Source organism: Plutella xylostella, chromosome 6 (genome assembly GCF_932276165.1).
Source record: "Plutella xylostella chromosome 6, ilPluXylo3.1, whole genome shotgun sequence".
Lineage (NCBI taxonomy): Eukaryota > Metazoa > Arthropoda > Insecta > Lepidoptera > Plutellidae > Plutella > Plutella xylostella.
Genome location: NC_063986.1, coordinates 917,019 through 941,100, shown reverse-complemented (window position 1 = coordinate 941,100; position 24,082 = coordinate 917,019). Strand labels below are relative to the sequence as shown.

General features: G+C 36.6%; 3 protein-coding genes across 3 annotated transcripts in view; 2 read left to right on the top strand and 1 right to left on the bottom strand.

The window, feature by feature from the left end:
• Positions 1 to 23,976, top strand: part of LOC105387477 — a 214,281-nt gene extending 190,305 nt beyond the window's left edge. The window contains exons 2-4 of the mRNA XM_048621594.1: positions 17,970 to 18,197; positions 23,067 to 23,154; positions 23,716 to 23,976. Of these exons, the coding sequence (XP_048477551.1) occupies positions 17,970 to 18,197; positions 23,067 to 23,154; positions 23,716 to 23,866 (467 nt within the window). The 3' untranslated portion in view covers positions 23,867 to 23,976. The remainder of the gene's footprint in view (positions 1 to 17,969; positions 18,198 to 23,066; positions 23,155 to 23,715) is intronic.
• Positions 15,410 to 17,079, bottom strand: LOC105387475 (D-aspartate oxidase). Its single transcript, XM_038119933.2, has 2 exons — positions 17,014 to 17,079; positions 15,410 to 16,447 (listed from the first exon to the last, which is right to left on the bottom strand). Exon 2 carries the CDS (start codon positions 16,442 to 16,444, stop codon positions 15,434 to 15,436), a length of 1,011 nt encoding a protein of 336 aa, XP_037975861.2. The 5' UTR covers positions 16,445 to 16,447; positions 17,014 to 17,079; the 3' UTR covers positions 15,410 to 15,433.
• LOC105387476 (protein transport protein SFT2) lies at positions 18,341 to 21,730 on the top strand. The gene is made up of 3 exons (XM_011558210.3): positions 18,341 to 18,642; positions 18,754 to 18,905; positions 21,239 to 21,730. Exons 1-3 carry the CDS (start codon positions 18,460 to 18,462, stop codon positions 21,507 to 21,509), a joined length of 606 nt encoding a protein of 201 aa, XP_011556512.1. The 5' UTR covers positions 18,341 to 18,459; the 3' UTR covers positions 21,510 to 21,730.
• Positions 23,977 to 24,082: the final 106 nt, after the last annotated feature.

The window sequence follows — 24,082 nt, the reverse complement described above, 5'->3', positions numbered from 1 at the left end:
AATTTCAATATTTACCTACAGCATAATTTGTATATATCGTTCTCCATCTGAAAAAAACCCAGATAATTTTATAAAATCTCTTGAAACGCATCTTAATTCACCTCACCTTAAAAATAAAAACATAATAATATTGGGAGATATAAATATAAACATAATTGAAGGGAATTGTGATAACTACGGATCTATCTATCTGGACATGCTGGCTGAGCACAATTTACTGCCAGGACATAGATTTGACACAAGAATAAATAGCTGTCTGGACCATATCATAACTAACCTAAATCCCACTAAATTTTCTGCTACCATAGCAGTATTAAATACAACAATAACTGACCATAAAATGGTAAGTATTCATATCTACGATAATAAAAACATATATAAAGCACCTAAAACAAAAACAATTATAAAATATTCAGAGGCTCTAAACACCTTAAAAGATAAAAATATTAATGAAAACTTAATTACAATAGAAGACCCAGATTCCTTAACCTATGAACTAATTACCAAAATAAATGATTCATTAAATGAAAACACAACAGTTATAAAAATTCCTAACTCTAAGAGAATAATAAAACCATGGATAACACCTGGAATTTTAAAGTGCATAAAAAACAGAAACAAATTACAAAAACAATTAAGTATAGACTCATCAAATGATATTCTAAGAATTACATACCGCAGATATAGAAACTTCTGTAATAACCTGATAAAAAAACTTAAGAATAAATATGAAAGTGATCTATTAGATAAAATTAAAACAAATAATAAAACGTTATGGAACTGTATAAAAAATATAACTAATCTTAAAAAACAAAAAACTATCAATAAAGAACTTATAAATCTAAAACATAATCCTACAGATTCAGCGGAACATGTTAACAGGTATTTTAATAGTATAGGTAAAAAATTAGCTGAAGACACTAGCATGGATCCATATATTATAGATGACTATTACACTATGTTACCCTCTTTACCGAACTCTATTGGAATAATTGAACCAGAACCTGCTGAAATCGCAGCTATCATCGTTGGACTGAAGTCGGAATCAGCAGCAGGATAACATACCAACCAAATTCCTCAAAATGTCCATTAATGAAGTAATTCCCATACTTACACGTCTTTCTACTCTAGTTTTTCAACAAGGAATCTTCCCACAGCTCCTTAAAAGGTCAATAATCCACCCAATCTATAAGAGTGGGGATAGAGACGATATAAGCAATTATAGGCCAATCTCGGTGCTCCCAGTTATATCCAAAATTATGGAAAAATTAATCAACAACCGAATAATAAATTATCTTAACGCTTTTAATATTCTTTCTAATTCTCAATATGGCTTTCGGCAGGGAAAAAGCACTGAGGATGCTATTTTAGAGCTCACTAAAAATATAACTAATTCTATTGATAACAAACGGAAAACTCTTTGCATCTTTTTAGATCTAAAAAAAGCCTTTGATACCGTCTCTGTCCCCATTCTCCTTCGCAAATTGGAAAAGGTGGGCATAAGAGGATCATTCTTCAACTTAATTGCCGACTATCTTAATAATCGCTCACAGCGGGTTAAACTAGACCAAAATACTTTTAGTAGTGACATACTTTCAACAGGCTACGGTGTTCCGCAGGGTAGTGTCCTCGGACCTACCCTGTTTCTTATTTACATTAACGACTTAACAGATCTTAAACTAGCCAACGGACAAGTTATCTCTTATGCAGACGATACTGCGTTATTATTTCAGGATATTGGCCAAGAGTATTCGATAAAGCTGAACGCGGACTGCGTGTAGTTAATACATGGCTAAACACAAATAGTCTCGCCTTAAACACTAGTAAAACTAACTACATTACCTTTTCCATTTATGATTCTATGCAGCCCGATGCTCACCTAACATTAACATCCCATAATTGTTTGTATAACCCAAATCAACAATGTAGCTGTCCTAAAATTGAGCGAGTTGCTTCAACGAAATATTTGGGCGTAATTATTGATAGAAATTTATCCTGGTATCCACAACTAGATGCCGTCGCTAATAGAGCAAGAAAATTGATTTGGCTTTTTAAATACCTTCGCAAAATATCCGACAAGCAACTAATTACATATATTTACACAACCCTTGTTCAGTCTATCCTGCTTTATTGTATAGTCATCTGGGGAGGCACTTTTAAAACTAACTTTATAAGTATCGAACGGGCACAGAGAACTATTTTAAAAGTCATGCTCAAAAAGAACAGAAGATACAGAACTGCACATTTGTATCATGACGCCGATGTGTTAACTGTGAGAAAATTATATATTTTACAGTGCCTCCTTATAACCCACAAAAATACAACAATTGATTTAAATATTCTACAAAAACGAAACGCATATAGTGTAATTAAACCTAAAACAGTAAGAACAAATTTTGCATCCAAACAATTCTCAGCTCAATCTGTAAACCTGTATAATAAAGTAAATAGAATTCTAAACATTTATTCCCTAACATACCGTGAATGTAAAAGAACTTTAACGATCTGATTGAAATCCTTAACTTATGAAGAAATAGAAAATTTATTATCTTGAACCATTGTACCTAACATAATTATGAACCTACATACTAGTACTTATTATAAAATTAACTTTATCTAATAATGTATAATAAAACATAACTTAGGTATATTATTCAGAATAATATTGAATCTCTAAAATCACGAACCTAAGTAACAGTTACATCATTAAATTTATTGTTATGAAACCTAAATACCTACTGTTAAAAGTAACAATAAGCCTTTTGTTTATATAATTTTAACTACATAACTAAATTCATACTTTGCTAAATCATGAAATTATTAACGTAAATTCATACTTTGTACCTACAATACCAACCTTATGTTTATTTAAAATTTTAACTTCTTTGATAATACACTCACGGCAGTGAGAGGGTTCCAGTGAGAAAAAGCAGCAAATTGCTCCTAAACGGAAAAAGCTGACTCAGTGAGTCGCCAGAATATTACCAACTAAAAACGTCAATATTGTGATCAAATTCTAAATTTTCTAAGTGGAACTGTCTCTTTGCACGTGAGTTTATAATAAATAAATATAATGAGTTATCATACCTAAAATATTGTTATATGCATAATTTTAACTTCATAAGTAAACAAGAATGTAATATTGGACAAAAAGAGCGGGCCTCTTCAAATACAGGTTTATACTTAACTGGAGAGTCCCAAACCCTGTAATGTACCACTTGTTTTTGTGAATAAAGAATTTATTTATTTATTTATTTATTTATCCGAAACTTTCATTTCGGATTCGGTTACGGTTACGGATGATTTTTTATATCGGATATCCGATAGTTTCGGTTACGGTTACGGAGCTCCCTAACACCCCTAATGTACAGTAAAATTTCTTAATAAATATGATACAGACTTTGTGGGTTAAAATATTCTGCAAATTATCACCGCATCTTATCTTTCGGCTTAATTTTTTAAAATCATGTTTTTGCACAGGGGTATAATCGTGACAGTTCTGACATTGCGAAAAAGAGACGCTTAGCTACATTAAGCGTAAGAAAGAAACGTTAAGCTGTAAATGTTTTTTGTCCTTTTTGCTGTGGCGCCTGTTTACGTCAGTTCTCTGTGCCAAACAATGAAACAAATGAAAAATCTGTGCCAAACAAAGGCTGACAGTTACAACAAAATTTTCTAAATGCTATTTATTTTTGATTTGCTAGTGATTTGTGGGTGTTTATTAAGTTTATTAGACTATTATCATCACTTAACGAGTGTGTGACATGGGTGGATGGATTTTGTTCGGTTGTACAGAGCATATTGAACGAAAACACGATGGAATGATGGATGAGATATATTTTCACATGTAAGTAGATAATATCATGTTTAACAAGCTTACATTCATCATAGTACTATCTATTGGCTCGATTTTAATATAAAACGATACTAATTTTAATACTGTAAGGTCTTTTAGTATCAGTTTTAAGTAAAAATTACGAGGTACCATATCATAACAAATCACATGGTGTTGCAAGTTATTGAAAATTTATTTTACCCACAAATATTATAGTATCCAAAGAAAATACTAGAAATTGTAACGGACTCGGGTTGGGTTTACAAATGGGGCGCACGAATTCGGTTTTTGTGAAGATTGTATTTTGTAGAAGTCATTCTCCTCTTTCAAATGAGGTGCCTCTCATTGTGAGGAAACGTTCGTTTCTTTTTTTTTCTTCCATGTGTGATTTCTCCTGTATAATATAAAGTTTATTGTATTGATACGAAATACGTGTTTCCTTTAAAAAAAACCCCATCACATATTTGGCCCACGATTATAATGCTCATGCTCATCCATTTATCTCTTTCATAGGTTTCCGACAGAAAAAAAAATATCAAGAAAATGGATAGACATTACCGGTCGCACAAATTGGGAACCAAGGAAACATACAAAAATTGTGTTCGGCACATTTTGAAGAGGATTGTTTCGATTGGACGAAGACAATGAATTATACAATCCACTCAGTTTGTGTATATTAAATAATTATATTGAAATCAAATAAGTATGAGTAAAGTTTTTTTTCTTATATCGTCGGTTGACAGGAAAAACTCACTAAGGCTGATTTTTCAATATTCAGATAAATGTTATCTGGGTAATACAAACATTGAGAAACATTGAGACGCAACAGCATCAAAATTATTTCCCAGCAAAACTTTTGTCTGGCTATTGAAAAATTAGCCTTTAGTGTCTTTTTCCTATCAACCGACGATATACTCAAGTTTTGTTTTTGTTATTATGATAAGTTAAATTTCCCCATATTTAGGTTTTATTTTTTTGTCGGCAACATCTATGGTTTGAGTGAGAAAGAGAATAGTGCACACGGCGATTGCGAATCTATTTGTAGTTGATCTGAGTGTTTTTGTAATATTTTCAATTTTTTTCTAATATTTGTCAATCTATAAATTCCTTGTAAATAAATTTGTACGCCATAAGTATGTCAAAACATAGAGAAACTAACAATTTATATTTAAGGGTCTGCAATAGGGAATCGAGGGTTGGCATTGTCATAGAATTATGTAGTAAATGATGCTCTACAGCCTTGAAAAAAATCACACAGGTAGTTGAAGAGTCTAGCTAGGTGCTGAATCATTCGAATTTAAGTAAATGATTATGGATAACTGTAAATTAATTTCAGAATATCAAGAAAAACCAGTCAATCACACTCCCGTATTGTAACAAATGTGTCGTAATTATAAAGAATTTTCATATGATTTTTATCATATTATAAAGTTAAAGGCTTGGACTAGGCGCTAAATACCTTGTTTTTTAATAAACACACACTTATTTTGTGTAAATTAATCCCAAAGTTGAGCAATTTTTTTCCCTCAAATCTTCATACAAATATCTATGGCGGCTTTCTGTGTTATAAAATCATAAACACAAGTGACGTTTGACTCAGTTGGCCGCTGGCCTCCAAAGAAGGGTCACGTCGGTTTAGGCAGCACTGACAGCTCGCGATCTTATCGTGTACAGATACAAAATCACTGCACATTGGTTGTCATTGCACTTTTTCAACTTTTATGACACCAACATAATTTGATTTGAAATTGAGGAAGCATAATTCTTCCATTATATTCAATACATTAAATTAAATTAGATAGTGTGCAATATTCTCGTGATATTACAGTCTCGTAAAGGTCTGATGAGGAGCAGGAATATAGCGAATGGATCTAAGTGATGACAATACGCACGAACATTAGGTTAGGGATCAAAAATACAGTCTCTTGGTGCTGGTTGAGGTATGGTCTCGTGAGGATCTGATGAGGGCAGTAGCACGGTGGTGGCTCAATTTTATTTCAAAGATGTTAATAGCTAAAAGCATCGAGTTTGGGCTATTAAGTATGTTTTTCAGAGAGAGAGAAAGAGATTTTGTTTTTCCTCTGGATGTGTTAGGTTTACTGGGTTTACTAAGTTCATTCTGTTAATGGCATCAAGTTGTTATGTGTTCATAAGTAATAATTATTTATTAACAAAATGCTGTTGATTCTCCACGAAAATGTAAAAATAAAAATAAAATAAATAAAAATAAATTCGTAACGTAAAATTGTCAATGACGGAATTTCTTCTATAGACAGTAGCCACAAAAAAAACAAACGATAGATGGCGTGATTTGAAGATAAAGATACATTTTTTCGACACATAGACAGCAACAACAAAAAAAAATACAGATTTAAAGAAAAGAAACACATACTTATACAAAACAACAAAGAAAAAAAAAGGATACACATCAAAATAACTGGAAAAAATATAAGCCCCAATTTACTTGTGTGGGACAGGGAGTACCATAATATAATTGGGGTACTCCCCATCTATGCGAAATATAAGCTTGATATCTTTACCCGTTTCTGAGAAAAAGGGCGGTGACAGACAGTCAGTCAGACAGACGGACAACAAAGAGATCCTATAACGGTTGCTTTTTTTCTTTTGACGTTCGAAACCCTAAAATTAAGTAAAAATATTATGCTGCCAAAAAATGTACTTACAGGTATTGAAAAAGCGGTATATAAACAAATTATACCAGCAGAGGGTTCACCATTTACCTGAATGTTACTTAGAAAACGGCCTTGAGTGGCGGTCAAGTTGGTCCCCGCCTGCGATACTTTCCATTAACATTGGGACTCGTTTTCATGTTTTTAGCGTACAGTCAGGTTTTTAGTTTTTTATAATTGTATTTTTTTATTTGTAACTTTTTAGTTGTTTTTATTTTATGAAATTTTACGTCGTTAGGTAGTTCATGATCATTTTTTATTTCAATAATTTTGGTGTTGTTATTTAAATACCTCCAATAGGCATATTTTTGTAATGTGAAAATCAAGTCCTTTCATTTGATACCTTACACGGCAAAGTTGAATTATTATTTTTTCGATCATCACGTTATGTCCTCAAGAGGGCGCTATGTACATTTTAATGGAACGTCACATAGCCTATAGCCATCGCGCCATCAATACGCTTCTAACAATACCTCATACATCAAAATCTATCAAGCCGTTTAGGCTACAGGAGGGAACAAAGAAACAGACAAACATACATATATACATACATACAATCAAAAAACATTACCCTCCTCCTTCGGCAGTCGGGTAAAAAGGAGTAAGACAGGGGGTCATTCTGAACTTTTGCTCTACGAGTTTTGGAAATTAACAAAAAAAAACCTTTTTCATAGAAACTTTGTTGGACATGTGACTTTTTACCATGGAAAACGAATATTTTTTTTCGCGAATTTGCAAATCTCGTAGAACAAAAGTTGTTCAGAATGACCCCTTGAGTCATCCCCTTTTGTATTTACTTTGCTTTGTCGTCGGGGTTCAGTTGGCTTGAGGATGCCCGAAACTTATTATATACACTTTAATACTTTTAGTTACCTTTCTACAAGTAAATACCACATTTGTTTGAGAAAGCTAATCGGGTTCCGAGTATAGAGTAAAGTGGCACCCCTATTAATTTCTACTCTTTCCTGGTGCCTACCAGTGTAAGTAAGAATTATACTTACTTACCCTAAAATCACCCAAAATGTACTTGAACATAATTGTCAATAAAGTTGGCGAGTAAAAGTTTATCGACCCACTGTGCAAACTTACATGTGTGCGTGTCACTGCGTGTGCTGTGTGAAGAGCATTGAAAACCCAAAATTGGCGCGGCACGTCACCCTGTACGGGCCCTTAAGACCATTGTATTACTAACCTATGTTTACAAATAAATACTTTTACTTTGACTTTGTATTGTTGAGGATATCATTAATTTGGGCGGAGCATTGCAAAGTAATTTTATAATTTATTTTTCAGTCTATCACTTAAATTATCTGAAAATTATTCCTATGTAATTAAAAACATGGAAACTTTTTCAAAAGCTTTGTTGAAGTGGTTAAATAACTCATAAGAAAATAACAAGCTGTTTTCTTACCAGGCCAAAGTAATTTATACGAGAAATTTGAAGTTGAAGACCTCGGTTAGGAACAATTATATTATTATTTTTAACGTCGAGTGTCTTCACTGGGTAAATCCTCATCTTATTATACTTAAAGAAGTAAAAGAATCATAGAATATAAGAAATCAACTCATTTATGTCTGCTCAGACAGCGCATTACAGATTCTGTCTCTCAATAAATAAATTTGTACTAAGATAAACTTACATAAATTCTAAAATGAAGTTGCTACGGTGGCGACTACGCTTGTGCTACAACTACAATGCTACGGCTCGTCGTAGCAGGTGTGCTACGAGGCTACGGCGTAGCAGGTGCTACGAATCGATGTCTGCAACAAATTCACACGAATTTCAGAAGCGCCAATTCCATAGGGGCGCCTCGGGCTACAGCACTGCGACTACAAACAGCCATACAATGGAAAATACTTGCATAAACCCTTCTGAAATACACCCATTTTGCCATTTCCGAAGCAATTATGTTTCGTGAAAGTAAAGTTTTGGACATGGAATCAAATAATTGCAGTACCTACAGGCAAATACGACTCCAGCAAAGCGTTTTACTCTACATTTCTACGTGTTGTGTGCCGTAAAGTTATCCGTTATTTGGCGGCACGCACAAAGTCAAAACGACCAAAGGCAGCGGATGCCAGATCGGATTAAACTACACGATGCAACGATTCAACGCAGAATTGCACTTTTCGGTTCCCTCCACCTTTTAATCGTATGTATGTACCTACTGTAACTTTATATTGGGGAAATTTGTTGGTGTCGTTTAAAATTGATGTAAAGGGAATTGTTGTATACACAAGATATTTTGAGTGTATGTGTACGACCCCAGACAGGCTATGTCGTTAGAATGTAGCTTTGTTTTTTTAAAGATGAAAATATATTATCATTAAATATATTATTATCTTCACTTAGTTTAAACACTATTTCTAGTCCCTACTGAAATCGCGGCTACTGAAAGTCTAAGATTATTTACCGTTATTCTACTTATTGCTTAATCAACAGTAAACAAGTTCTGTTTAAGTATGCACTGTATTTCTTTGCTTCAATTTGAATCACCTAAAATTTATGTAACTATGAAAAATATTTATGCACAACATTTCCAGCAACCGTCCTCCATTCCATTTCTCGTCCAAGTTCGCTATTACATCACTGAAGCGAGAGCGGGACAGCGATGTAATCAAATCCGTCATTTCACCCGACGCCGCTTCAGCAGTTACCGAGAATACGACGGGCGTAAAAAAAATATTTCTCCTCACAAAATCTGGCAAGTTTTACGTAAATTGAAAGACCTACGCGGTGTCCTTTTTATAGCTACAATTTAACCTGTGCGATTCGGTTAAGTATATAAAATGTGATTCAGCAATATATTGATTCTTCTTATTGCATCGGTAATAAACACTAGAGCTGGAATAAAGTTCGTTACGTGTTAATGTAGGTATTGGCCAGCCAGATAAAAATAGGCTTGTCTAATTCAAACATAATTCTACTCATATTACGTATGAAATTGGCATACAGAAGTAACTCGAGAGGATTAATTGTGAATAATCCCTCGCCGTGTGTGGCTGATTGTATTTTAAATTGAGTCGGAGGCTCACCGGCGCTGGTTGATGTGAATATTTTACTGGAGTTCATCATGACCTGGTCGCCAGAGGGCCAAGTGTAGGTTTGGTATGGTGGTGACTATCCCATGACTATTTTTCGGCAGGAGATTGAACTTGGCTGTTCAGAGCCAAAGAAAGATAATTTCTTATCTATACATTATTACTTTATTATACATATTTTATAAACCTCTTAATTTCGTAAAAAGGGACTACATTAATGTAATTAATACAATTAGGTGTAAGTAGTACCTATTAATCTTTTAGTAAAATTCATCAAAGAAATCTACTGAAAGGTCAAGTTTGTAATTTTTTAGATCTGTTCAATGAATAATTAAATTAATTTGATACTCAAAGGTCTTAAGTAATTAGCTGAGAGTATTTGTTAATGGAGTTAAGTTTTATTTTTACATGGCTGACAATTTTGACTCACTCGACATCATCCCAGCAAACGACATAATGTTGTGCGTTACATACAATCTTTAGGAATGCGAGATAATGTCGAGTGCTAGCGAATATCGAGGGACGGAAAATCTAATTACACGGCATAGCTCATCCTGAACTTCAATGTAGCTTATAACGATATCTGCAAAACTAATGTACTTATTTTATGGTATTACTAGCTGAATTCCCGTGGGAATTCCGGGATAAAAAGTACCCAATGATCTTTCTCAGGGTCTAGACCGTATGTATACCAAATTTCATTCAAATCCGTTCAGTAGTTTTGGCGTGAAAGAGTAACAGACAGACAGACACAGTTTCTTTCGCATTTATAATATTGTTAGGATGTTAACTTAGGTAGGTACATATATTATGGTAAAGATAACAAATGCATTTTAAGATTATGAAGTGCCTGCAAAAAATCATTCTCTACAAACATGATCTATTGAAGGGAATATTTCTTCGCTGTTTTATTTTGTACAACGTTAAATTCATTTGTCAGGTAAATTGCCGTACTTATTTACCTACATTTTTATTTCAATGAGAATCTCTTGAGAAATCTACTAAATCCCATTTCTAAGAAAAAAAATGTAACAACACAGACAATCCGAGTTATAAATGTGTATGTACTTTGTCTGGTTTTTATAGACCTTATTTAATAATCATAACGTTATAAGCTTCAAAGAAAATCCCGCTGAAAAGTTCAAACAAGTATTTTACGAAAATAAATTTTGTTCCGCTCAACCCGAATTACAACGGAATGTACTTATTTGAAGAAATTGTCTGCCCGTTTGAAAATATTTAAAAGTATTCATATCGCCAGTACCTAATTATTTTGTACCACTGGGGAAATTATTCATTCATGACACTCATTTCATATTCATTATAATTATTATATTATAAACCTATAACATATTTGGTACTTAATATACTCTCATTTTCCTGTTAAGAGCCTAGTCATCATTTATTTCATAAATATTACGAAAATGTAGCTTCATTTCCCCGCGGCTAAATCATTTGGATGGAATATGAAATTAAGCTTATTCGAATTTAATGGCCTTCTTTCGTGTACAAATAAGAACATTTTGAAGGACTACGAAATATTATTAGGAGTTTCCCGTTTATCAGGTATTGTTATAATATAAGGAAGGATGTTTTTCACGCGTAAGCTTTGTTAAGCACTTATTTGATATCCATAAAGGATCCTTGAAACAGTACCGACTACATTAAAAGTAAAATTGCAATATACCTAAAAGTACTTGTACAAAAACTAATGGCTCCACGGCACGGGTCCGTTATCATCGATAAACTCGTTTAATGCGCGTTCCACCATTTCTGCACCGATATATAGCGAATCGTGATATAGTGACTTTTATCTACGCCATTAAAGGACCTGTACAATGGAGACTGGTCGTGATATCATAAAAAAATATATGATAGGTACATTGTTGGCCACTAAACTTAGACTCTACATTTTGTATCCGTCCATTCTCATATAACTTTAACTTATGCGTTGAAGTTTTCTCATACATACATCTGGATTGGCAACGGCTCAAGTTAGCAACTCTAGTAATGAAACAAGTTCTACTAAACAAGATTTGTTTTTGGGCTTATCTGCCTATTTCGTTACCAAATTGGTTACAGAACTTTTGCAAAGCTTCAAATATGTGCCAATAAAATATTGGTTACCTCAAAATATTTACCTAGATCGATAGATTCCGATGTCGTTGAAATGGTCCTTTTACATCAGGCGAAGAGCCAATCACCGATAGCTGTGAAAGGTGAATGATAAATGACTTGAAATAGTACATTGTTGCTTAAATAGCAAACTGTTATTTTCATTATGAATATGAGACTCTTCTGATTAAGTACAATTTTTTTTTTTCAAAACTAGGTGCTCCCGCGAGCTTCGCTTCGCCTTAAAAAGTTTCCCCGAGGGAATTCCGGGATAAAAAGTAGCCTATGTTCTTTCTCAGGGCTTAGACCATATGTACACCGAATTTAATTCAAATCCGTTCAGTAGTTTTGGCGTGAAAGAGTAACAGACAGACAGACACAGTTACTTTCGCATGTTCCCGCGCGCTTCGCTTCGCCTTAAGAAGTTTTCCCGTGGGAATTCCGGGATAAAAAGTAGCCTATGTTCTTTCCCAGGGTCTAGACCGTATGTATACCAAATTTCATTCAAATCCGTTCAGTAGTTTTGGCGTGAAAGAGTAACAGACAGACAGACAGACAGACACAGTTACTTTCGCATTTATAATATTAGTTAGGAAGTTAGGATAATATATTATTAACCAGGTCCACCAACCCGCCCTAGGCCAGCGTGGTGGACTAGGCCTAAACTATTCCTTCATTGGAAGGAGACCCGTGCCCCATGATGCCATATGATGATGAATAAATTATAAACAGTAAAAAGGCAACCTTATTTCTTTAAGAAATCTCTGCCTGTAAATGTAAAGTGGCTGCGATGTGACGACATTATTATTTCTCAGTTATTTCTGTACCTTCCAAATATCTACTAACCTAATTTTAAAACCCTAACTCAAAATAAGCAGTCTGTTCAACATGGTTTTACTTTTAGTCAACATTGAATACTTTTAATATTTTAGTAAAAGTTATAAATTCATGAGGATTTTTCTTTTTTATAAATACTTACCAAGTCTTCATATCTCTGAACTAAGTAGCTGCGTTTTACGTTGACCTCTTTCTTTATAAGTATATCACTGATAAATTTCACAAATTTAAAATTATAAAAAGCAGGTCCACATTTGTAAAACTTCCCCGTATCATATCTTCCGTACCTATCACAATCGCTAGATTGACAGTTTCATAATATTTATCAGAATATTCTCCAACTTCAGTGAATGAAAGAAAAAAAATGACGAATTGAGCTCCCCTTTTTTCGTAGTCGGTTAAAATGTAGCAGGCACTATCAGCACGTTCCTCTGCCTACCCTACTACCCACTTTTCTCTCAATGTAATATAGGTCAGGTTATTTGGTATTGGCAAAAATCCAAACACGTAGTACCTAGTTTAAACTTTATCTTTACATTACAAGGTACCCTACTTAGTTATTGATCCCGGCAATGAATACTAGGTACTTAAGTACCTGCAATAGCAAAAACAAAAAAAATGATTATACTGACTACGCAACGGTAACGTCAAGATAAATATTATGATAAAGCTAAAACATAGTCTAGTGATGTAGATAATATTGAAGCTTCAAAAATACATGATTAGTTTTCAATATGTTGGCACTGTCAGTTCCCATGAGTAGGAATTCCTTCACCCTCGCTGTTCGAAAGCCGCTCTCTGCCCACGATTTCCCGGGAATCCCCGAGAAATCCGTTTGACTAAGTAATCGACAACTCGGTATGACAGCTACAAACTTACTACATTGCCTTGGATGTGAAATAAAACAAAACTAATGTATACTACAGATCGCATCCAGTGGCGTGCTTATGGAGAATCCTACGTCGAGCAGTCAAGCAGTGGACTGCTATAGGCTGATGATGATGAATTTATTAAGTGTTTATAATTTTGTGGATAAACCCCTGAAAGTTATAAGTAGTAAGTGACGAATGTATAAGTAAAACTGTAGAAAAAAGTTAACTTAATTAACTTTACACCACATCTTTAATTATTGAAACACTGAAAAAATTATGATGATTAAGTAAAAGTGAATAATGCACTGAATTTAACTTTTTACTTACTTATATGCTAAAAAAAATACACGTCAGAAATAAAAATCAGTTCTGGAATCAGCCAATATAATATATCGGAATAATAATTAACGCGAAAGGCAACTTAACAATCCCTGATTGCCCACGGAACTTTTTAAGGCGAAGCGAAGCTCGCAGGAAAACCTAGTTATTTGTATACTTACATCTAGAAAAATACTACTCCTCCCTTTTATTCGACTCAGGTTTCGTCCGTCCATTTCTATGTAATTTATAGGGTAGCTATAGTAAATACCTAGGTAGGTACAGGTAAAGTTTCGGTTGCTCCAGAAAATTCCAGACGTCTTCAGTCCGCTGGTGTAATGTTTCAGTGAATATTTTTATCTTGAATCTGATGCTTACATAAAAGGTAAAAAGGGTGGTCTTCGAAATTCTATTAAGTTAAGTAGTTATGTACTTTATAACGTATTTTTTTTAAAGGTTTTGCAGTAACAGGTCGAGTAGGTATAGTAAAATAAGTTATTTAAAAAAATTAAGTAAGTACTTAAATTAAATATGTACTAATACGTAGTGCGGCAGCAAATAATGATTTTTAAAATGGTACCTAACTACTAGTTCTGCGTTTTTTATAGTTTTCTCTCACTAGTGTAGGTAGATACATATCGCAATCAGTCAACCATACACGGCGCTATCAAATAAATGCACTTCAATCTTGTTCTTATCGTCTCAGTCAGGGACAAATACAAGACCTAAACTAGAGAGAGAAGGGATTGGCAGGCCAGATTAGCGTCAGTCGCTGACTGCCCAGGGTACTAAAGAACCGGAGTAAAGAAACTGGTGATACATCACTGGAGCAGACTTAGTATTTCGTGCTCTCAATTGTAGGTAGGTGCTTCAATGTGAGATGGCATGTTGTATTTTCGTGCTCCATAAGTATATTTATTTTAACATACACCAACAGCATACATATTTGACGGTCGAATGGCGTAGTGGATAGTGGCCCTGACTGCTATGCCGAAGGTCCCGGGTTCGATTCCCGGCTGGGGCAGATAACTACTTGTTTAAAGACAGATATTTGTACTCGGGATCTATCTATGTATTTGTGTAGATATATCAGCTGTCCGACACCCATAACACAGGCTCTGCCTAGCTTGGGGTCGGATGGCCGTGTGTGAGATGTCCCCACATACTTATTATATTATTACAGTTTTTAAAAATATATTTTGTAAGAAGTCTAGACTGCTTTAAACCATTTTGTCAGTAAACAACTCGAAATATCAGCTGAGCGTTATTTATTTTTGTTAGTAATTATGTAATTGTAAACGTTCCAAAGAACGTTTACAATTACATAATTGATAAATCAAGTTATTACTTTTATACCTGCATAACATTACATAAGTTATCCGTCTTATGATGTGTATTTAGGCATATCTGTAGTAGAATAAGTATAAATACTTAGGTAGTTTTTGATATGAGTATTTCTTGGAAGGCATATTTTTTATCTCTGATTTAGCATACTTATCTACCGTATTTTCGTAAATAAACGTAAAGGTCAAATATATTTTTGGCCATCAAAACATGCCTAAACCCTGTATGTAAACAAATAAAACCAGTTTTATATCTCAACTTTAAACTTTATTTAAGTTAGTAATTTACTTTATCAATATTATTCCTACTTTTATTTACATCTAGCTTATCTCATCATAATGTTGTGTACCTATCCAACCGATATTTCTAACAAACCTAATTCACAATTTATTCTTCAACTTCAACAAATCGAGCCCTAACCTGACGGCGTGCATTGCCGTCCCTGGAGCGCAGGTGACTCCGTAGCCACCATGCCCGTAGCAGTGCACAACCCTGGCCCCGCCCACCAGCTCGGGCTCCACCCGGACCGGCGAGCGGTGCGGCCGCAGCCCCACCCTGTGGCCCACCACCTCGGCGCCCTTCAACCCTGGTACCAGCTCCACACAACGCTCCATGATAGCAGCAGCATCATGCTTGCAGACTTCCAAGTTGTAGCTGTCGTACTGCCTCGTCCCACCCAGAGTCACCACCCCGTCGGGTCCAGGGATTATGTAGGTGTCGTAGTCGCCGTAAAATGCGGTTTTCAGCCACGGCGCTTTTACCTTGATTACTTGGCCTCGCATGGGGACGATGTCGTGATCGTTGCAGAGGTACTTGGCTCCCAGACCACTGCAGTTAAAGACCAGATCGTAGTTCGCAAGGGATGACAAAGAGTCCACTTTGGTCTGTATGATTTCGCCGCCGTCTCGGAGGAATGCCTTTTCGGCCCACGGGAGGAACTTCTCGCACGAGATCAGCACAGTCGTGTAGAAAGCGCCGTATTTCCAGCCCGCGCCGCCGGCTAGCTTCAACTCCTCGTCAGTAACAGGTCTGTAAACAGGCACCAGATCTTCTATTAAATGGTTTCTGGTGACATGTGGGTTGTCTTTGGAGAATATGTAGCTGGACACCTGGATAACTCCTGCTTCCGCCGCTTCGGGGGTTTTTAGTATCTTCTGCCAGTAGTGCCAGGAGTCGTCGACCCACTGCTTGGTGACCTGTGCGGTGGGTCCCTTGAAGCTGACCCCTGGGCGGAAGATGCCGGCGGCGACGGTGCTCACGAGGTCTTGCTTGAACTTGTCCGCCAGAATAGTGATCTTGGCTCCTGGCATCTGCTCCTGCAGTATCCGGGCCGTCGTCAGCCCCACCACCCCGGCGCCCACGATGGCTATTTTAGGCTTGTTCGGCTCCATGATCTGGAAATAAGTTGGGGTAAAAGCTGTAACCGGCAGTTTCGTGTGTTAGATAGAGTTTATGTTTAGAACAATAAAATAATGAACTTATTAATGTTACAATTGCGGCATGTCCGACAATTGGTTGGATCGATGTTCTAATCGAGGAATATTACCTATCAAAAGCAATACACTAACTAGAAGCTTACGAAGAGATTTTTAGATTTATATAAATTAGTACAATTTATACTTCAAAACATAACTGTGTACCTAACTACATAACTCTAGTTACTAACTACTTATTTGCGTCACAGAAGTACATACCTATTTCGGGCCTACAATATTGGACAATGATACCTAAACGTGGGATAAACCGGAATGTTATCATATTGTTATGATGATTCTTATCCGGTTCATATCAACAAAACTTTAGGCGAAAATTCAAAGTTTGTGTTGAGCTCTGTACTGTTTGTATAATAATTTCATGAACTTAACTATGGCTTAGTTTAATGAAACAAATGCCTACTTAATAATTCTCAAATGTCGTCTATTTACGATGTAAATAATGGAACCACCAAAACAACACTCACCTACGTCACTGCAGCTGAGTGGATTGTTGACACTGAGCGAGCTGAATTTATCCAATACCAATACCAATGAGGCGTTTGTTAAAAAAAAAAAAGTTCCGTTTTGGAGAATTAGATGGCGTTGTCTGGGGTTGTACCAACTTTCAAACCCTCAGAACACACTCAGATCACAATATGTTATTCTGTGAGGCTAACGAAATGTGAAAGTGACGTAGGTAGGTAGAATTGTAGTATTATTTTCTCTATGATGTCGATGTCACTGTTGCTTCAGCGTTCAGTGCGATTGTGCGTACAGCCGTTCTTTTCAAGTTTTCTCAGTTTCCTTGTGTTTCTCCTGTATTAATTGAGTTGTAGTTGAGCTATCTGCTCCTCCTCCCTTGATACTGTAGAGTTAGTGCACTTGAGATAGTGACTCTTTTGAGATAGTGACTCTTGTGAGATAGTGACTCTTGTGATAGTGACTGCTATACTGTAATAATGCCTCGGAAGGATGGCTCGCGCCCACCCGACATTTAATCACAACTAGTGAGTTCTTATTCTGAGTTTAGTACTCTTTGCTCTCTATGTAATTTTTGACAGTTGGTACACTGCGTTTTCACGCCATCTATCGGCTTACCCAAAAGCTCAACTGACAGCTGTCAAGGAAAACGGCTCATACCGTACCGCCAATACGTCACAGTCAGAGACACTAGAAATGTTGCCTGAAATTACCAAAAGTCCTATTTCTGGGTATTATTTGATCAGCTTGGATAGGAATGTTTTGATTTACAAAAACGGGAGAGCGCTTGCGCGGTGACCTAGAGATCTTTCCGAGGTAGAAACTGGATAGGTATTGCCAGAATCGTTGCTAACATTGCAGGAAATGTAATTTACCGGTAACTTTGTGAGCCTTCTGGGAATAAATTAATTAATTTAATTTAAAACCTACAATAACTAAAAGAGTTTTATTTCTTTTTCAGAATCGCGACCACCACGCAAGAACTACAACCAGCTGTCGTCAAACGAGAAGCTCGACAATCGACAGACTGAAGACATCCACATTGAGGAGGCGGCGGCGGAGTCGGACGCGAGCAGCACTGATCTAGACGAGCGCGACACCCGGAATGTGTGCCCGCCGTGCCGTGCGCACGCCGACCGATATAACAACAACCACCGACACGACGATTTCAGTGATGATTCAGATTACGGTATGGCCTTCACATTTTCAAGTTAACTATTTATAAATAAATCTCAATCGATAATTTCGATTATAGTCGTATTTAACTTTCGTTATTGGACAACACTACAAATGTCAAAATGACACTTAGTTTTCTTGGCGTTTCGTTGACACTGACAGTTCACGAGGTGATGTCACTGGGCTTTGTTGATTTTTATCGTGTTTTCCGCAATTTAAATATTTAGACCGAGTATTTACACACAATTCGGGGCACAAACTGATTTCGCGGCAACATGGCGAACCTAAAGTCTGATTTGGATCAATATCTGCTACAAAACGAGACTCGACGAAGTTACAAAATAAGTTTACCTTTCTCGACTCCGAGTTTCTTTTCGAGGAGTAATGAAGAGACGCCCACCAGCACCAGTAGCGCTGGGACCTGGTACGATGAAGTTCAGAAGGAGTACTTTACTTTGGTAAGTAAATATTTCCAATATAACTAATATAATATACATTATACAGTAAATAAAATCCTTTGTTTCTATGAGTCATCCAGGATGTTTCCTACAAGTCTATGTGTGTTGCAGACTCGCACGCAGCGGTTCATCGGGTTCGCGGTGTGCATGTTCTTCGGCGTGCTCTGCTTCATCCTGTCCTTCCTCTACATCCCACTGCTGCTGCTGCAGGCCAGGAAGTTCGCGCTGCTCTTCACATTGGGCAGCCTGTTCTTTATATTTAGGTAAGTTACCGTTGCACAACACTAAACTGGTATTACTTGTTGTTTATATTGGTCACCGAAATAGTTGCTATCATGAATTTACATTACAACAAGAGACTCAACTGTTGCACATAATAAAGCATATATAGGGTAAATTGTGGTATAACTGGCATGTGTCAGTAACTGGCACTTTGACTATAAAACTAAATATATTAAGCTTTTGGATATAGTAAGACCATTTTTGATGTGTTTACAGCAATCTCCAATTATTCATTGATATTATAGTTTAATTTTACGCCGCTAGGTGGGTATTTTCCGGCGCTGGAAATTATCTCAGAAAAAGCGGCGAAGATCGCCAAAAAAATGCACGTGCGTTAAGTTTTTCTTAAGGAGACACCAAAATTTGTATGGCCTGTTTTCGCGAAAATAAATAAGTTTTTGATAGTGTGACAATAACAAGGAAGTAGGGGAAGGTCTAAACAATATCATAATAGCCCGATTCACTGTGATTTTAGTTGCTTTTGAGTTATATTTGAGGGTGCTAGTTACTGAAATGTAATTTATATCTTCACTTAGTAACTGGCACCCCCCTGCCAGTTACTAATATTTTGGGTTTTGTGATTTTAAGCTATTTTATACCTTCTATCGACAGAAAATACGATTTAAAGTGCACTGTAAAAACCCCCAGTGTCTAGGCAGCTTTGTTTCAATAACTGGCACGGGGCTGCCAGTTACTAATCTGCATACATTTTTTTTACGCACCAATAACTGGCACTTACTTGTGCAGTAAACATTTCTTTCATGTTTCTTTTCAGAAAAATTACTAAAATCAAGACAATCTACAGTAGTCTGTAACTGTCCACAGCTGGACCTCTTACCAGCAGTGACACTGCACTCTGTTCTCGACCTTCCTCATCCAGCCACTACCGGTCAGCTTTATAAGGTCGTTGGTCCAGCTGGCCCGAAGGTATCCGCTGCTACCCTTGCCTGTTCGTGGTCTCCACTCTAGAGCGCGTTTGCCCCACTGGTCATCGGTTCTTCGGCAGCTATGGCCTGCCTAATGCCACTTGAGCATACAGAATTTAAGAGCTATATCGGTTACTCAAGTTCTCTTACGGATTACCTTATTTCTGATATGGTCCTTCAAAGAACCACCAATCTTTCCAATGCCCGCTGATTGATTCGGTGGACCAGTCCAACCGTCAGTGTCCACGTCTATGATCCATACGTCATCACCAGTAAGACGCATTGACTGAAGACCTTTGCCTTCAGGCATTTATGTGAAAATTTGTCAAATCTTCCCTTATGCAGTCCAATTCAGTAATACATATTTTGTTTTATGCACCTTACAGCTTCGTTTTCGAAGTTCCTTCTGCCTAGTCGAATAGACTGTCCAAGGTAAACATAATATACTGTTGCTGCATTAAGGCCGCTATGCATGTTACAACGAGGGAATTCCAGAACTGCGCAGGTCTAAATGGAATCAAAGGCTTTCTTATAGTCCTTGAAGAACTTGATAGAAACACGGTTCGAGATGACCTTATAAAACAGCTTGAAAACATGACTTATAAACAAAATTGGTTAAAGAGCTTCGAGAGCTGAGAGAGAAGCTGTTCGAGAATAGTAATAGCTTTCAGAAGAGCTGTACTAATTCTGTCTTTACCCAGAGCTGAAAGCCGTAAAAACTTTCAATTTCCTCAAGAAATTTCAGCTTAGAGGCAACTATACTACCGTCAGCAGTCTTCAACTTAGCCAGGTCACTTCTCCCAAGCTGCTGAATGAATACATCAAGGTCCACAAGCATTTGCTTTCTCCATTTCCGTTTCCAAATCCAAGGGTTTCTCGATTTGTTGCATTCATATGGACCCACGATTCGTCGCATACTTGTACTGTCATTTTGTCGTAGAAGTCGACCATTACAACGGTGATTTTGAGTCTTACCGGTACAAAACCTAGACAGGTAATTGTACATTACCTAATATCAAATATATTATTGATTTTAGAGTACTTATTGACCTAATTTCATGATTTTTTAAAAGGTGCCAGTTACTGAAACATCATGTGACAGTTACTAATTTTTACTGCCAGTTACTAGGTTTTTTGGGGGTAGTGGATATAAACTTCATTAAAATCGAATATTAATCATATATCTTTACCATTTATGCCTATAATTGTTCGTCATCTTATTGCCAGTAATTCAAGCCTACCAGTGCTTAAATCAGGCAAATACTTTATTTTTAATATTTTTTTTTGTGTTGCTAGTCGCTTAAACTGCCAGTTACTAGTACTTTTACCTACCTTATCTAGGTCTGTATCATTAACCATGTAATAACCGTAATTTTTTTTGCTTACAGTTTCAGTTTCCTGTGGGGTCCGTGGGCGCACTTGAAGTCACTCTTCTCAAAGGACAAAGCACTATCAACAACCCTATACGGGTCCACACTACTCGCCACATTATACTGCGCACTGCACTTACAGAGTACTCCGCTGACCATCGTCTGTGCGGTGGCGCAGGTCATCGCCCTCATGTGGATGATGATGGGTTCCATCCCTGGTGGTTCCTCGGGGATGAGGTTCTTCGGAAGCATGTTCAAGTCATCTGTGTCCAGCACTCTACCCATTTAATACAAGACTGTGTTCACTAATGGACAATACAAGGTGCTCAGTGTTTTAAGTGGTTGACTGTGAATGTGGAGCCGGAGACATTGTGTGTGTGTCTTTGATATGAGTTTCACTGTGAAGTGAACAATTGTGATTGTTACTGAAAGGGAAATTATACAATTGCTGAACCAACTGTTTATATCATGGGGAAAATATGTTAGATGGAATATGATAATACTATAATGCAAAATTAAACATTGTAATTAATCTCAAAATCCATGTACGCAATACAAACAGGTAACTTATTATAGTAATTATTACTGAATTTGTAATTATATGAATATGTTAAGTGAAAATTATACACTTGGTGCATTTCATATAGTTTTACCTACACATAGATAGAATACTAAGTAGGCATTTAGATTTTGTACCTTTTCAATAATTTTACATATCACTTTAGAAACAGATTGTGAATTATTGTGTAGAATAAATACCTAGTTTATTTGTGATTGTATACCAAATGATTTCACTTATTATCTTGCCTATTTTGTATACTTATTTACAAAATACTTTATTGTCTCTTCCATATTGTATGTACCTCACCTAGATTCAGTTATTTTGAAAAAACATTGCACAAAGTACCTACAGTGGGATCTACTTACCCATTTTTTGCATAAAGTATGGATTGAAATTGAATAATGTACAGTGATCTACCTATCTTTCAAGTCTACTATTTTCTTTGTTTAATGTCATGAATTTCCGTCGATAATCAATTAAAATGTATAATTTAAAATATTGTTTTGTAATTATTTTATTAAAATTACTCCCTGATACCCTAGACACAGAGTTATTCAAAAACGTACAAGCGAACCAAGTACAATAAGCGGGTTCGAAGCTCTAATTAAAGTGTGATCTAATGACACAGACAATCTAATGATGATAATGAACCAGTCAATGAACTAGAATATCATCTCACCTAATGACCCAGAATCAGGTACTCAAGTAGGTATGTAACTATGTACTGTACCTACCTATCTAGCTAGTAGCTACACACCTTTCCACAAACAATCTCGCTCTTCTCGTAAAAGAAGTTGCTATGTTCCTAGGTCTCATCCCACCTTGAACACAGAACACATTTACTCTTGAACCTATCTACTAATGCTTTGCAAAATGATAGAGCTAGGTAGAGGTATGCTTTTCGGTACCTAGGTACATAATCAACGAATAGTAACAACTGCAATCCAAATTATTCAATGAACTAGATATTGTAATAATGGTAATAAAGTGTAACTGATTGCTATGTCCATGGTCCCTGCCAGGGCAAGACTTGTTTAAGACAGACATTCGTTCTCGGATGAAATTTTTCGTGATCCTTAGCCCACATACGAAGAGGGGATATTATGGCTCTAGTCTAGGCCCACTATCTTACCTACTAATGGCAATGATATACTATGACGGCACTGTAATGCACCATAGCTAAGGTGGTAGTGAAGCTGCTTCCGAAATTCTCTCTGCCTAGTTTGGGGTAGGATGGCCGTGTGTGAGATGTCCCCACATATTTATTTATATTAACTATTGCAGAGGAGGCGTTGACGTGCAACGTGTGCGACCGCTCGTTCCCCTCGCGCCGTGACCTCGCCGACCATCAGCAGAAGAAACGCCATTTCGGGTAAACTAACTACTGTTTATTTAGTTTTGAGTTTGTTCTTGGATATACTAGCCTAAGGTTACACCTGTTACCTAAGTTCTAGCCTTAGGCTATCTACATAGTGATACCTGAAGTAGCAGTGGGCGAGTCAGTCATTTATTTATATGGCTGCCTATGGCATAGCATAGCCTAGCTAGAACCATTCAATATAACCGTTGGAGTAGACAAGTTCTCGAGTGGAGACCACGTATAGCCGAAAATAGGTATGTTAGACAGGTGGCAGGTAGTGACTGGATGAGGTAGACCGATGACCTTATGGCCATCATTTATAATATTGTAGCCGTGGGCCCTATGTCCAGTTGCAATGCTGGCTAATAACAAACACTGGCTGATGAAGACAATGAAGACCATAATATTTTACCTAACTATTGAGTGTTGATCATTAACATTACCACTTATATCTCATCTTCATCAGCTCTATCGCCCACTGTTGAGTATAGGCCTTCTTTTCAGTAGCCAAGTTACCAATGCCTCATAGGATACTAATTACGTAAATAAACCCGCAAACCTCCCCCTCCACAGCTGCAGCGCCTGCGACAGTCTCTTCCCATCGCTCATGGCTCTCGAACACCACAAGGAGGAGTTCCAGCACTGGAGCGACTCCTCATGCTGCTCACACTCGGAGTCTGAAGACAGCGAGGCGGACCCGCACGACCGACACCGCCTCTTGTAATGCCACCACCTCATTGTTGCCGGGGACAAGCCTAGTCGGCTTGGCACTTTCGTTTGAGTTTTTTGGGAAGTTAGCTGGAGTTGGTTGGTTTTGGTAGTGCAAGGTGGAATAGAAGTAGGTATGGGGGATGGGTGCATAATGAGAAACTTTCTAACAGCCCATTAAAAAAGAACTAAATCATAGATGGCGCTCGTGATGCGATCATACGACATTCAC

Bases quoted from the DNA above. Each gene is read 5' to 3' on its own strand.
- LOC105387475 (XM_038119933.2), bottom strand. From the start codon at position 16,444: ATGGAGCCGAACAAGCCTAAAATAGCCATCGTGGGCGCCGGGGTGGTG.
- LOC105387476 (XM_011558210.3), top strand. From the start codon at position 18,460: ATGGCGAACCTAAAGTCTGATTTGGATCAATATCTGCTACAAAACGAG. The intron at 18,643-18,753 runs GTAAGTAAATAT...TGTGTGTTGCAG, and splicing joins AGAAGGAGTACTTTACTTTG to ACTCGCACGCAGCGGTTCAT. The intron at 18,906-21,238 runs GTAAGTTACCGT...TTTTGCTTACAG, and splicing joins AGCCTGTTCTTTATATTTAG to TTTCAGTTTCCTGTGGGGTC.